General features: G+C 45.9%; 1 protein-coding gene across 4 annotated transcripts in view; it reads left to right on the plus strand.

Annotated features, from left to right (window-relative positions):
• Positions 1–15,933, plus strand: part of LOC147626574 (uncharacterized) — a 28,521-nt gene that overhangs the window by 1,508 nt on the left and 11,080 nt on the right. For all 4 annotated transcript variants that reach the window (XR_015268618.1, XR_015268616.1, XR_015268617.1 and 1 more), the window contains exons 3-6: positions 171–458; positions 770–1,015; positions 15,017–15,109; positions 15,236–15,286. Coding sequence is in view for 1 of the 4 variants with exons in the window: in XM_086816626.1 (XP_086672752.1) it covers positions 171–458; positions 770–1,015; positions 15,017–15,109; positions 15,236–15,286 (678 nt within the window). In the remaining 3 variants the exon portion in view is untranslated. The remainder of the gene's footprint in view (positions 1–170; positions 459–769; positions 1,016–15,016; positions 15,110–15,235; positions 15,287–15,933) is intronic.

A 15,933-nucleotide genomic window follows, 5' to 3' on the forward strand; every position in this document is an offset into this window, starting at 1 on the left:
TCTCTCTCTCTCTCTCTCTCTCTCTCTCTCTCTCCCCCCCCCCTCCCCCCACTTTTCATGAAGTCATGCCCTTAAAAAATAGTTCTTGGAGTTTTTTGTCTACAATCATGGCAATGAAAGCTTCATCTCCAATGTTTATCATGAGTTCTTCTGTGCTTGCTTTTCTGTAGAATCTTCAAGCCAGCAGTAACCATGGGGAAACTTGTTTGAAAGGGAAGAGCACAGCTAGCAAAGCTGATGGCATAGAAAGTGTGTGCACATTGAACAGAGTGGTTGAAAATGATGTCATGGAGAGTGCATTTCCTTTCAGTATGGAGAAAGGGGGAAGCTCAGATTCATGCGCATCTGCAAAAATCAAAGCTTTGGAAAATGAATCATCTGTAAAGTCATCCGAAATTGATGAGCTGAAGCGGAGATTACAGGATGCCAAGTTGCAAATGGCAGAAGTTGTGGCCCAGGTAGGGACTTTTTTGATTCTCTGGAAAGATTGTGACGTGATTTTGCAACTTTTTGTTTTGAGAGGTTATATGTAGCGTTTATTGATAGTAATTGATGGTGCCGGGTGCCAGCGGGTGTAGCTAGCAGGGTTTGAACCGGGGTCCATATCCTGGGAGATGAATGCCCTCACCACTATGCTATAAATGCTTTTGCAACCTTTAAGAAAGAATGCACGATTTTTCAGTTTTATTCTCGAAGCATTTACAAGCCCTTTACTTTCACCTTGGTGAGTACAAACCACGCTTACTTTGCCATGTCCTGTCTCTGGCAGAGTGCCATCCTAGTTCGAGATATGCAATGTGCAGCAAGCAAGGAGATTGCAGATGCGCTGCGTCGAGTGCATTCATTTACTGGTGCACAAAGCAAATGTGTAAATCAGTTTGTGTGCTCAGACAAAGGGCTTTCAGTTTCCTCATCAAGCACAAAGCTTGGAAGAGGCTTGCATCATGTGGAGGTGAATACAAAAGAGCAGGAGTTGGTGTCAACACGGCAAGAGCTTGCAGATTGCAGACTTACGGTAGAGTTTTTATGACTTGTTTTTGTTCTGTAAGTTCTGTTTGAATCTGTATAACACCTGCCATCATCAACCATGAAAGAAACCTTCTTCTGTAGAAATATTGCCCTAAAAGTTTGGTAAAGGCTCCTTGTGAAATCAACATTCATGAATTTATTATCATACTAACTTGAAGATTTTCAAAAGACTTTTTGCTTTGAAAAGGGTTCAGATGTTGAAGAAGGCAATGCTGTGCACTCTCAACATCACATATAGACCGGCATGGACATGCACAAATCTTTCTGTGAGGGCGTTAACACACTTATGCCTCTTGCTCGAAATCTGGGTGATCCTCACCAACCCATGATTTATGGAAGGGGGAGGGGATCTCCCCTCATCCATACTCTGTCTACATGCTTCTTATATGTCATTGACTATTAAGATGAAGCATGAAATTACAAATTCAATGAACTGTATGGACAAGGAAATTTAGTATGAGTACTTACTGCTGCATGCAGCTATGCTTGATTCACATGGCTCTCTTGATTTTGGATGCATTTTTGTTTGTTCTGCTTGCTCCTAAAATATTCATGCTGTCTTGGGCACATGGTCTGAACTGCGTGCTGGAAAAAGAGATCTGAGGCTCATATCTTCTTCTTTTTACAATTTGGGATTTAAAATGCTGGGTCTGAGTACAAATTCTCCAGCCAAAATTACTGTCCAGACTGCATACAATTGAATTGCACAGGCAGCAATTAGATCTGACATCCACCATTAAGTTTGGAGTAAGACCTGGGGATGGGCAACAAGATCTTATGTGCCAGTGAGTTAGTAAGATCTGTGTATGGGCAAGTAGATCTGATATGCTCCATTTACCATGGAGTAAGTTGGGTCTTCATGCTCATAAAATGCTTTGTGTGAAGATATTTTCATAAAGTAGATTCTAGAATTGTTGATCTGGATTACCAGGAACTGCAGACAAAACATTTATTGATTCAATGAATTTGGAAGCTTATGTTTGATCACAATGAACCTATGACAGGAGTAAATAGCTAACTAGATCAGCAGCTGGCAAAAATCTGATAGTTTTAAAGGCTGGTAACTTGGCTTTCCTAGAGATTAATTTTGATTGGTACATGCAGCAAGCGGCAAACAATCCAACGTGTTGACACACACTGGTGATGGGAAAATATTTTTGAGAACAAAAGAGAAAAGGTTTGGGAAAGTGTAGCAGTGTTTGCTGAAGATTCCAATTCCTCTTCAGATGACGTGTGCTGAAGATTTTAATTCCTCTTCAGGTGACGTGTGAGCAGGGCTTGCATGCAAGTTCTAGATCTTTAAACAAGATTGAGAGTGAGTTATGTAACTTTCCATACAGAACAAGTATTACGAAAAGTATTCCATGTCAAACATATTTCCAAGCTAATATGACGGTGAAGTTGGTTAAGGCCTAAAGTTTGTTCCAGACAAAAAGTAGCTTGTTCTGGAGGACTTGGACACATTATATCAAAGTGATATACTCAAGAGGGTGCGGACTTCAATGTGACAGCTACAAGAGTGGATTGTGCAGAAACAGAAAAGTTTTGGCACTTGCAGCATCTTGTGGTTGGGTGGTCAATCTCTAAGACTATCTTCGGAACAGCCAGAAGTCATCGTGTAATTCTTGCAAAACTAGGATTCAACATCAATTTGTGGATTGACTTGCAATAATTTGAAGATGAAAGCCTTTACCGAAGTAAATGCTCCTCTTTTGCTGTTGTAATATAAACAATTAAGCATGGACATGGAAAGGCACATGCAGACCACCAATACAGTGGTAGGAGTTGCGCAGGCTGGTTAAACAATCTGTCTAGTCATATAATGACACAAGTAGCTCCTGCATGGCTCAACATAACTTCAGATGAGTAAAGCGTTCTATATGTTTGTGCGATGAGAATTTTCTTTTTACACGGGTGCTTTAGTCCTTATGTTTAAGACTACTAGTGCTGTGTGAATGTCAATGGAAAGAGAAGAGCAGTGGAAGATTCACAAACACAATTATAAATAATCCTAATCTAACTTCTTGCATTATAGACAATGAATGAATGCACATTGAAATGTTTGAAGTACAAAAAAATTGATCATTTTCTGCTAATCTCAGCCCAAGTTGCAGAAGAAACTTCACGTTCAAATGCAAGCGCTGGCCGCCTTATTAATTTCTTACTCCTCCAAACATGTGTGCTTAGATGCGTTAAAGAGCCCATGGAATGCAGATACTTGATGATTGAATGAGGAGCTGAAGGCACCTTTTTACAAGGAAATTCCTGTCCAACTTACACAAGTTGGTCTTTTTGCAAGCCCTACAAAAGTGTCAAAAAAGTCACTTAAGATATGCATTCAAAATGGACTAAAAAGGTGCCCAATTCTCGGCCCTTTAGCCAGGCTGGTTTGCACATGCTTAGGTTGCCCAAAACTGGTCCAGAATTTCCTTTTTGGCTGTCCATGCCGAGCCTTGGCTGTTGTCTACCTTGTACTTGTAGGTGGGTCACTTTCCGCCCCACTAAAACTATAGCTGTCTTTTTTTTTTTCTGATTGGCCTTTGGGCCTAAGATCCTCTTGTAGTTACTGATTTTGCACCGCCTGTAGGTGCTTGCCAGTAGGCGCTTAATTATCTGCCCGTAGGTGATGCCACCGAAGAAGCACCAAGGGGGGTTTTGAACCCAGGACCTCTTGGTCCTAGGCAAACACCCTCACCACTTGACCTATCACCTGATTGGCAAAAACTATAGCTGTCTTAGCTATACATTGTCCTTGAAAGCGCGACGCACAATCCAATCTCCCCCAAGTAACCGACTAGCAGTAGGTGTGAAACCACCTTGCTTATTTTTTGGAGGCTAACATAGCACTTAGATTCCAAGAGTGTACAAATTCTGGTTTGGGGAAGTGAATATTTGGGTTCTCTTCACCGCACCTAAGTTAATTAGGGTATGTTGTGCTCCTTGCTCCACCAAACCCTTACCTCATGGCTTAGGCTGAAATTCCTCACCTGGTCATTGATCACTTGATATTTGTCATGGATTCACAACTCACTGATTTGCTTCTCAGTGTGAAGGCATCCATGGACATGCATGTGGCTAAAATGAAGGCTATATCTGCGTGTCTTGATAGAATGGAGTTGGCACTTCGAGCACCTAGCATGTGTCTTGACAGAATGGAGTTGGCACTTTGAGCACCTAAGTATTCTGGATTTGGAATCTATAAGGGCCCGTGCTTCAGAGCAAGTGTTGGATGATTCCGAGGATGAAGTGGCAAAACTTTCTGGAGCAAGATTTGGATGTAGGCAAGTATGCACTGGAGCTTTGCTCGCAGTCTGCAAGTCATCATTCTACACCTGCACGTAGTCAACACGAGATACGTCGTTCGTGTCACCGATGGTCTCCTTCACGGACTCCCTCCACACCAGATTCTTCGGATAGTTTTTGCTCACCTTTAGCGGCTTGACATTGAGGGACTACTGGCTTGCTGAGTTCTTCCTCCATGCCTCGTGAGGAACGAGCTCAATTACTGGAGCTTCTGAAGCCTCCCAAGTTCAACGGAAGATGGACGGAGAAGAACGAGCTCAATTATTGAAGCTTTTGAAGCCTCCCAAGTTCACTAGTTGTACTTGCGAGATGGTTTCCACGATGGCAACACTAGGTGATTCAAATATTTTTCAGCTTCATCTGGTGTGTACAGCTTTGATGGGTGCCACTCTCTTGTGGTGGGAAGACCACTTTAGGCACCACTCCACATGACTTGTTTGGGAGGACTAGTGCAAGACGGTCTTGAAGAAATTTATTATTGCGTAGATTACTAGCGTGAATTGAATTTTTCAGCTCCATCTGGTGCATACAGCTTTGATGGGTGCCACTCTCTTGTGGTGGGAAGACCACTTTAGGCACCACTCCATGACTTGTTTGGGAGGACTAGTGCAAGACGGTCTTGAAGAAATTTAGTATTGCGTAGATTACTAGCGTGAATTGAAGAAACACTGGGAGCATTTTATGTAGACACATGGCGAATTGATAACCGACTATGTCACTCGTTTCTGGGAGCTTTTGCTTATGTTTCCAAGGACTATCCAGCGGTCAGAGCAGATTGAGTGATTTATGGATGGTTTGACACCATCTTTGCACACAGGCATTTGTGCACATTTGCCCTGTGATTTTTCAGTCTTGCTACAAGCCTCGAGATGTGGGAGAGTTCCAAGTTTGGGACTCAACAGTAGAAAGGCAAAGACAAGGGTAGCCAATCCAAGGGCAACAATGATAAGGATACAACGATTGGGAGAGCCTCAGTGACTCGCCTCATCCATGAGGAGCATCGCGCTAAGATGGCAGTTGGAAAGTACTGGCTTTTATTGTGATTCCATCGAGCATATTGGAAGGGACTGTTCGAAGAACACGAGGAAGAAGAATGGTAAGGACAAGGAGAAGTCCAAGGAGAAGGCTAGTTTGTGTGCCATAGTAGTATCTACGGCACTGGCACCATCTATTCCCCCTCCCATTCCCACTAGCACCAGAATTGCTCTTCACTTGACTCGGTTTGGGAGGATTTCAGTGGTCCTCGGTTGGCATGATACAATGATGTGTCGAGGGATGCTTCATGGACATCCGGTGTCCATACTCTTTTGGTGGAGGAGCGTTAGAGGACATCATTAGAGACCGTGTGGTTGAGTGGTTGAAGTTGCCTATGACGGTGGACACCAGTGGCGTAGTCTTAGAGCTCGAACTAGCTAACTGGGTTGCGAAGACCTTGGAGGATGCCTCGTTAGCTCTTGGGGAGTTTTTCTAAACGTCAAGGTGGCACCTTTGGATTGGGTGAATATTATTCTAGGCCACCCATGGTTGTATGATATAGCAATTGCCCTTCACTTGACTCGGTATGGGAGGGTTTCAGTGGTCCTCGGCAGGCATGATACAATGACGTGTCGAGGGATGCTTCATGGACATCCGGTGTCCGTACTCTTTTGGTGGAGGAGCCTTAGAGGACATCATTAGAGACCGTGTGGTTGAGTGGTTGAAGTTGCCTATGACGGTGGACACCTGTGGCGTAGTCCTAGCCGACCGCTACTAGAGGCAAGCAGAAGAGCTCGAACTAGTTATTGGGTTGCGAAGACCTTGGAGGATGCCTCGTTAGCTCTTGGGGAGTTTTTCTAAACGTCAAGGTGGCACCTTTGGATTGGGTGAATATTATTCTAGGCCACCCATGGTTTTATGATCATGCGGGCGTAGTCTACCACAAGGAGCATAGGTTGACTTTCCAAGATACCTACGACCGCTCCTTAGAGGTGATTGGGGAGTCCTTGCCGTCTCACATAGGCCGTGTTGTAGGTATATACACCCTTGAGATGAAACGGGTGGTACGCAGGGTTGGTCATACATGTATGGTATACGTCCGGGCTATTTAGCTTGACGACTTTGAGGATTTGGTGGCAGATAGACATCACATTTTGGATGAGCGTGGACACTTGTTTAGTGCCAATTTGCTTGAGGAGTCACCTCTGTCACGGCCCGAGGACCACCACATTGATCTCACTCCTGGTGTAGAGCCCCCGTCTTGTTCCCCATATCGGATGAGTCATCCCGAGATGACAAGGCTCAAGCAGTAGATGGAAGAAATGTTGGCCAAAGTCTTGGTCTGTCCGAGCTCCTCGCGATTTGGAGCTCTGGTGTAACATGCGGAAGCTTCGGGGGAGATCGGTAACTTCAATGCTCAGAAATCAGCACACTTTTCACGATGGAATTAACGCACATAACTGAATGAAGATGTGCAGAAAATAGAGAGAGAGAGGGAGAGAGGAGAGGACACAGTATTGGGTCCCAAATACCCTCTGTAGGGCCCCCACCACGGATGGTGTATTTGCTTTATTAGGATGATGTAAATCTGAAAAGAAATTACAGAAAACTTGACCTTTCTTGGCTGAGAAATCCCTTCCCTTGACCTTCAGTCCTTCACCCCTTTGCGTTAGCAAGCCCTTGGCTGTCTTGGCCCCTTGGATTGCTTGAGCACTTGGTGAAATATGAGATAACACAAACGAATTGTGGCTCTCCTATTTATACTACTCCCAATGAGCAGTCGGCCAGCTTATATCCAGGCGGCCAGTTCACTTTTTGTCCCACGACTGTAAATTCAGCATTTAATGTTGGAAAATTCACATAAAAGCCTGCGCTTTTCTTCATGGCTGGCTGGGCATCATGCGCCTGAATGTATAGGGGTGGACACTGTTTTGCAGGCAGTCTGTGGGCTGGGCAGCCTGTATGGGCTGCCCCATACATGCCCTACAGCCATATAAATGCTTCATGTACAGTTGGCTGCCCTTGGCATGCCCCTAGGGCTGTCCTTCAGCCTCTCCATGGCTGGTGGGTTCAGCCAGGGCCTTCCTGGCCCCCCTCATGGGGGTGGTTTCACACCATCCCCAATGCCCACACTAAGACTTGGGGTAGCCCTATGGGCTGGCCCCTATTCCTAAAAGCAAACCCTAACTATCTACACAATGGTCTGGCATCTGGTACCATACTAGATACACAGAATCACTGCCATCATTCCAGAGGGAGACTTACAGCACGGATTGGCATTGTTTCATGTGGAGGACAGTGTATACCTGACCTTGGACTCCTGTGCAGGACAATGCACACCTGACCTCGGACGACTGAGATGGATCCCTGGCTGACTCGTCCCGGACTGGGCTCACATGGGACCAGTTTACCATCCCAGGTCCTGCACCGTCTGTACATATATGTCATGGCATCCAAGTGCGGGATGCACGTGACATCCCCTTTTGCTTAACTTGACGGAAGCTGCATAGCCTCCAAATAACGCCGGATAGTCTTAAAAAAAAAACCTCTTTGTCAAGCCATACTGCTTCGTGGGTCCCTCGGTCCTGAAACTTTGTGAGGAACTGTCTTTGTCTTCGGTCGGAGCCATGCTTGAAATGGTGCAAAAGGATCTGTTTCATCAACAATATCTGGTTCTATCTCGCTTTGACTTCTGAAGGGATTGGACCTGCATATGGCTTTAACCAATTGACGTAATCGTGCATAGTCCAACTCGGAGGTAACTTTAACTGCATAGACACCTCATTAATCTTTTTCCTGATGGGAAAAGGTCCGAAGCTCTTGAAAGACAACTTTGGGCATCACTTGCCCACCTGTTTCAACCTTTGCTTCATAATCCGAAGATAAACCCAATCCCCTTCCGAAAACTTCATATCCCTTTGGTCTTTATTGGCCTCCTGCGCTTTAGCCAATTTGTCTTTTACTGATTCTAAAATCTCTTGGTAATACTCTGTCATTCTGTTCGCTTCAGGTACTGAAGACGAGGTCCTGGTCAACAATGACTAGAAAGGTCTTCCAAATGCTGCCTCATATGGAGTCGTGCCAATAGCTGAAGAAAAAGAATCATTCAAAATAGCTTGAACTAAAGGCAAATAAGATTCCCACTTACCTTGTTGATCGTGGACATAACACTTCAGCACATCAAAGGCCAACTAGTTATATATCTCTGTCTGGCCGTCTGTCTGTGGGTGGAATGCACTGGAAGAATTCAATTTAGTACCAAAGCTATCAAACAATGCCCTCCAAAAATGACTGGTAAACTTGGCATCTCGGTCTTACACTATGGTCCTAGGAATCCCGCCAATCGGGTACCAATGCCGAATGAACAACTGGGCAACATCCTTGGCGGTCACATTGGCCTTGCAAGGAATATGCATAACAAATTTGCTAAATCTATCAACAATAGTTAAGCATTGCGTATTACGCTTACTCAGATTGGGAGGCAGATTCGTGACAAAGTCCATTGAAATATCTTGGAAAGGACCCTCAGGAATTGGCAAGGGCTGTAACAACCCTATCTTCTTTCCACGAGGAGCTTTCACCTTTTGACAAATATCACTACGTTGTACATATGTAAACACATCTCGCCTCATCTTTGGTCAATTATATTGTCGTTCTAATTTCTCCAGAGTCGAATTCATGCCCTATGACCACCAGTAATGGCGTCATGGACATCTTGGAGAAGAGCTGCCCTGAACGACCTCACGACACATAGCCGGCCTTTGTAGAAAAGCCAACCATCGCGTATCAGAAAGTGGCATGGTCCTGTGGCATCCAATGCCTGTTCCCATTGTGTACCGAATTACTCGGAATCCGCGTACGTGTGCTTCATGTCATCTAGTCCTGTACCAACGAGATCGAGTCTAGTGGTCTGAATCGAAGTCACTTCTCCCTTCTTGCTCAAAGCATCGGCCATTGGATTGGCCTTTCCTGGAAGGTACTCAATCATACCACCGAATTGCTGGAATATCTGGCTCCAGTGATGTTGTCGATCACTCCACTGTGCTGTTGGCATTGTCTGAATCCAGCGTAATGCCTGATGGTCAGTGTGAACCTCAAAGTCACAGCCATAAAGAAAATGTTTCCAATGTTTCAAGGCCTGAATAACTGCAAGGAGTTCACGATCGTAGACTGAGTAATTTTAATCTGCAGGCAGTAACTTACGAGACATGTAAGCTACTGGATGACCATTCTGTTGTAACACACCGCCAATTGCAATATTACTCGCATCGGTGATTACCTGAAATGGCTTGTCCCACAAGGCAAGTGCTAAACAAGGTGCTTCTGACAAAGCCACCTTGAGGTTCTTGAATGCCTCCCAACGCCCGTGGAGTCATTCGAATCTTTTGCCTTCTTGTCTTCACACCCTTTAGCAGATCGGTGAGATCCGCTAAGAGATCAGAAAACTTGTCGTATGTGGGTGGAGTATGCCTGGCATATACACACAAAGGATCTGATGTCATAGGCTGTCTGAGGTACTTCCCAGTTGACAATCTCGGCCACGTTGGCCGGATCAAGTCGAATGCCTTCTGCACTAATTATGTATCCCAAGTAATGCACCTGGAACAAATAAAATTCCGACTTCTTTTCATTGACGTAGAGCTCGTTGCTTTCCAGCAACTTAAGGACTTTCTCCACATCAATGTCATGCTGGTCAACTGTAGTTGAAAATACCAGTATGTCGTCCAAAATTATGAACACACTTTCCAATCAAATCCCGGAAAACACGCATCATCGTGTGGTTAAATGTAGCTGGGGCATTCATCAAGCCAAATGGCATGACCAATTCATAGTGGGCCCGTTCCTTACGGAAGGCTGTCTTGGGGATGTCCCCCTCTACAATCCGCACTTGGTGGTACCCACTCTTTAAATCAATTTTCGAGAACAACTTTGCTCCATTCAACCTCTCGAGAATATAATCAATTCGAGGCATCGGGAATCGACTCTTGATAGTCAGCTTATTGAGTGCACAATAATCGATACACAAATGGGAAAACCCATCTTTCTTCTTGACAAATAAGATCGGTGTTGCAAATGGCGACATGCTGGGGCGGATGAAGCCAGATTGCAACAATTCTTGGAGTTGGCGGTCCAACTCCGATTCCATTGCCTTGGAAAGGCGATACAGAAACTTGCTTCAGGGTTCTGAGCCTGGGAGGAGGTCAATCTTGTGGTCCTCCGGTCTGGACGAGGGGAGTTGGGGAGGGAGATTGTCTCGAAGAAAAATCTTTTGGAACTTTTCATGGAGAGCCGAGTACTTCTCGGAAGCACTGGCCACCGTATGGGCTGTCTGGATGTATATCATCGCACAATGTGCGCCTTTCTTGACTGCTCGCTTAGCCTGCAAGTGGCTTATGAGCGGAAACCTTCAACCTGTTTGTCCATAGGAGTCAGGCCGAAACGGGCCCGCCTAGCGGCCTGTTCCATGACCACATCCTCCGTGCTGCCGCTGTCAAACAAGACAACGACTCTCTGGCCACCTATGTAGCCAAAGGACTTGAGCAATTCGTTGCGCTCATACTCCTGGTCATGGGCGTCCTTCTGCTTATCTTCGAGCTCCCGACTAATAATTGCTCCAATTGAAGCATCAGGATTTCAAGAACTAGGGGCAACCACTAGGGTCTGTGGGAGCTGAGCTCACCACGGAAGCTGTGGAGGCAGGGGCGGCAGGCTTTGGAGGCTTCTTAGGACACTCCCGAGAAGTATGTCCTTTTGTACGACAAAAGAAACATCTACCCTCCTCCTTGTACTGAGAAAGCTCCTCAGCACTCAACTTGCCACCTGTCTTACCTGCCTCCGCTTTCTGGTTTGGAGTAAGCTTAGATGCATTGTTTGAGTTCTTGGAGCCAGAGGCTCCCGGGCTCTGTCTGGGGAAGACCCCGTCTTGTTCTGGCCCTTTGTCCCCGAGGCGGTAGCCTTGGTGGGAAGTCTTGGGCTTGCCACCATTATGCTTCATTTATGCACTTTGCGCAAGCGAGAGTGTGTCTTCAAAGGTGGCTGGCCTAAACATACGCACCTCCCATTGGATTTGTGTGTCAAGGCCATACAAAAACTGCCCTTTCTTGTCCGAATCAGATAAGCCTAATTGCAAACATAAAGTCGAAATTCCATTGGCAAACTGAAGGACTGGTTGCGCATTCTGACGCGCTCCCCTGAACTTGTCTTCGAGTCGATCAAGGTAGTGGGGCGATAGAAACCGCTGCTCAAGGTCGCGGACAAACTCGTCCCACACATAAGCTGCCATACCTAATTTGGTGTGGGCATGAGCTCACTGAGTCCACCAAGGGATGGCCTCACCTTCCAAGTACCAACTAGCTAAGATCGCTCTATCAGTATATGTCTTTCTAATTGTGGCAAAGTAAGCTTCAAAGTGCTGCAACCATGAATAGAGAGTTGTGGGGTCGAGTTTACCATTATACTTACTGAAATTCATTTTCTTGGAAAAATGATTCGAGGGCGCCGCCAATGTCAATTTGGCGTCCAAAGCTGCTAGGTAACGCTCGTGTTCTACGTGTCGCATGGCTTCGCCTTCACGTTGTCGGATCTCCAATGCACGCATATGCAACTCAAGCAAAGAGCTTGGTTGCGGTCGTGACCCCGCGAGAGGGTCCCTGTGTCGAGGATCTGGAATTTGGGATATGGAAGGAGAGGGAGGAGGAGATGGAAAACGCGACGCTGGAGAACGGGTACGCTCTTCCAGAGCCAAGATCTGCGCCTTCTGCTCTTCCAACTTGGTTGTCTGGTCTGCGATTGCTCGCATCATCTGTTGGAACATATCTGTAACACTCAAGCTTGGTGCCCTAGCTGGGCTGCCCGGTGCACTCTGGTCCCATGGTTCTTGGTCTCTCTTGTCGTCGAAGCTCGCCATAGCAGGAAAACGCACTTCCTTTCCGGAGCACAATCTGACCATCCACTGTGTGTGGGAGACATCTGGAGGCTGAAAACCAACCATCCTTCGAGGGACAGGAGTCACTCCGAAAGGGGGTAGTCCACCAGCGTCTGAAAACCAACCACACGAGCGAGAAAAAATTCTGGTTTCTTTGCTGAATCTTTGCACTTGAAGTAGGCTCTGATACCACTGTAACATGTAGAAGCTTCGGGGGAGAACGGTAACTTCAATGCTCAGAAATCAGCACACTTTTCTCGACGGAATTAACGCACAAAACTGAATGAAGATGTGCAGAAAATAGAGAGAGAGAGGGAGAGAGGAGAGGACACAATATTGGGTCCCAAATACCCTCTGTAGGGCCCCCACCACGGATGGTGTATTTTCTTTATTAGGATGATGTAAATCTGAAAAGAAATTACAGAAAACTTGACCTTTCTTGGCTGAGAAATCCTTGCCCTTGACCTTCAGTCCTTCACCCCTTTGCGTTAGCAAGCCCTTGGCTGTCTTGGCCCCTTGGATTGCTTGAGCACTTGGTGAAATATGAGATAACACAAATGAATTGTGGCTCTCCTATTTATACTACTCCCAATGAGCAGTTGGCCAGCTTATATCCAGGCAGCCAGTTCACTTTTTGTCCCACGACTGTAAATTCAGCATTTAATGCTGGAAAATTCACATAAAAGCCTGCGCTTTTCTTCATGGCTGGCCGGGCATCATGCACCTGAATCTATAGGGACTGGACACTGTTTTGCAGGCAGTCTGGTGGGCTGGGCAGCCTGTATGGGCTGCCCCATACATGCCCTAGAGCCATATAAATGCTTCATGTACTGTTGGCTGCCCCTAGGGCTGTCCTTCAGCCTCTCCATGGCTGGTGGGTTCAGCCCAGAATACAGGTCGTACAGAACCTGGCCGTAAAGACCACGTGACTGCAGGCCGTACAGAGCAGGTGGCGGCTGGTTCAGGCGGCGCTGGCGACCAGGGTCCGGACAGCAGGCGGCTGCTGTGCAGGTTCTGACCTGTACGGTACAGGGGCTGCAGGCGGGTACTGTACAGAACAGTACGGTCGCTGCCATCTGACGCAGGCGGGTACTGTACAGAATAGTACAGTCGCAGCCATTTGACGTAGGCGGGTACGGTTGCTGCAGATTCTTCTAACACAGGCGGTTGCACGTACAGTATTGTACGGACTGGTACAGCCGGGTACTACAAACCTGTACTGACAGGTACAGGCGGGTACAATCCTGTTCAGTCCTTGTAGGCGGTGCATCTTCAGCTGCAGGCGGCGCTTTATCAGAGTATAGTCGGTGCATCAGTCAGGCGGTTGCAGGGAGAAAAGTACAGACAGCCTGTTGCAAGTACAGACTGGTACGGTCAGTCCCTCTGGTGCAGAACCACGCATTAAAATTGGTAAGCTCTGAACATATCAATCTTTCTTTCTTTCCACTGGCTTATGTCTGCTCTGCAGAGTTGTGTCATGTGGCCCCTTGTGAGAGGAGGGGTATGGCAGTTTGAAGGGTGGAAACAGAGATTGGACAGTGGATGTGTATTTGAACTGAGTTGAAACCATGTTCATGGAACAGCCAGATGTGTGCTCAAGGCTACCCTGTTGAATTGTCTTGGTTGATTAGAGGGAAGCACAGTGTGTTGCTTAGTGTGTTGCTTTTGTGGGACGCAGATCTGTGTGTGAATCCTCTGTGCTAAGAGGTCTTGAGGGCTGCCAGATTGGACATGCAGGTTTACTTTCCTGGACTGGCTTTGTTGTACTTAGTTATACATTTCATTGAATTTGAATAAAGAAATACCGAAAGGGGCGCCAAGCTTTGGGCCCAACAGGTGTCGATTTCCTTTCAGTTCTGGAGCATTCTAGCTCCTGTTAATTTGTTATTTATTTGGACTACAATTGGAAGGGTGACTGCTAGTCTACCGCACTTTGGTTTCTACAAGAGGTTGGTTTCAGGAACTATGGTGGAGACGAGATGGTGTACGATTTGGACTAGCTATCAGCACAAGTTCGGGAAGAAATATGGAAGGCGTAGACAAAGCAAGCCCAGGAGGTTCACAAACATCGTCGGGGTAGTAACCTCAAAGAAGGAGATTGGCTTTATGTGTAGATCATGAAGCAGAGGATCAAATAGGTTGGGGAAGTTACTTCCAGACTAGCTCGGAAGAAGAAAGGCCCATTCAAGATTATCAAGAAGCTTAGTGATGTAGTCTTCAAGCTGGAGTTACCGAGCCATTGGAGGATGCATCCGGCGTTTCATTTGAGCAACCTTGTAGAGTATCATGGGCCAGAGTTGAGTGCTCCGTTGGATGAGGATGAACCTGAGTTGGTGGATGACAGAGGATTCCAGGAGGTCTTAGTATTGGAGCAGGTTGTTTTGCACCAGTACAAGCGGGGTTCTCGTTGAAAGCAACTCTAATATCTTCTCAAGATCAAGGGCTACTCAATCCAGTTGGCAGTCTGGTTTGATGAGGATCAGTTCACGGTCTCGCCCGTTGTTGAGGAGAACCTTTCGGTTCAGATGCAAGTATTGACTGCTAGATCATTTCCTTACTCCTCCAAACACCTCTGTAACATGGGTAAGTAACGAGTGTAACCTGCGTGATTCCAAAGTCCTGAACATCTAGGGTTGTTTTAGCCAACGACTCTTCTAAATACATTGCTAAAAACACTCCTTTGTTTGCTCCAAGCTTTTTTCTTGTGGTTTTGTTGAAGTTGGAGTATGTGTGAAGGTTGGGTGTTCATAAGGACCTTTTTGATTTGTTTCACTCCTGCTACAGCTTGCTGAGATGAAAAGACAGCTTGATCGGACATCTCTTGAGAAGGAAAAGTTAGAGTTTTATCTCAGGTCTTCTGTGCAGACTTCTTTGAAGGTTCGTTTCTTTTTCAAAAAAAAAAAGAAGTACGTTTTATGCAGATAGGTCTTACATAATGTCTAAATGAGCTGTTTTCGTGTGTTTGACAAGTTTGGTGTCTTTTTCCTGCTTGTTTACTCGCAGTTGCAGGATACTCTTGTAAATCAGAAAATTGTCATGCAGTTGGAGCTACTGGTATCTACTATTGTCATACAACCTTCTGAATCTGTTTTTTTTTTTCCTGATTTCAGATTTGACGTTTTGTATGTTATGAATTCTCCACCGTGACACTGTTTACGTCATGAAGCCTGATGACCTACAAAGATGTATCCCGAGTTGCATTAACTTAATAAGAGGTTTAAACCTACATAAGACCTAGTTCCTGCAGCTCAAAATTCAAATGTCTGAAGAAGAGAAGCTGACGAAGACACGACCATGGACACCCTGGTACTGCAGATACCAGATACACCACGACACACCTGCCAACCTGTCTCCTCAAAACATAATGCCACCCTGAGCACCAAGGGAATCTGCTTGGGTCTGAATTCCCACACCAGCGTGCAGTGAACTCCAAGTATAGAATGATGAGCTGATGGACATACCACACCCATAATCTTCCAACAGTAGATTGTGAACACATCATGTCTCAAAAACCTTGAACAGTGAACTTGGAACACATCTGGTCCCCATAATCTCTGCTACACCAAGCAATGAATTTGAAACACATTCAATCCATAGCTACCGAAGCTTAATTGGCCTGCCAGATTTTTTTCATGCTTGGAACTCCGACTTACATACAATCTGGGGGTGCTACGAGCCTTTGGTGATTGTTGTTCCCCATC

Source organism: Cibotium barometz, chromosome 22, assembly GCF_041138505.1.
Source record: "Cibotium barometz isolate CiBa-2024 chromosome 22, ASM4113850v1, whole genome shotgun sequence".
NCBI lineage: Eukaryota > Viridiplantae > Streptophyta > Polypodiopsida > Cyatheales > Cibotiaceae > Cibotium > Cibotium barometz.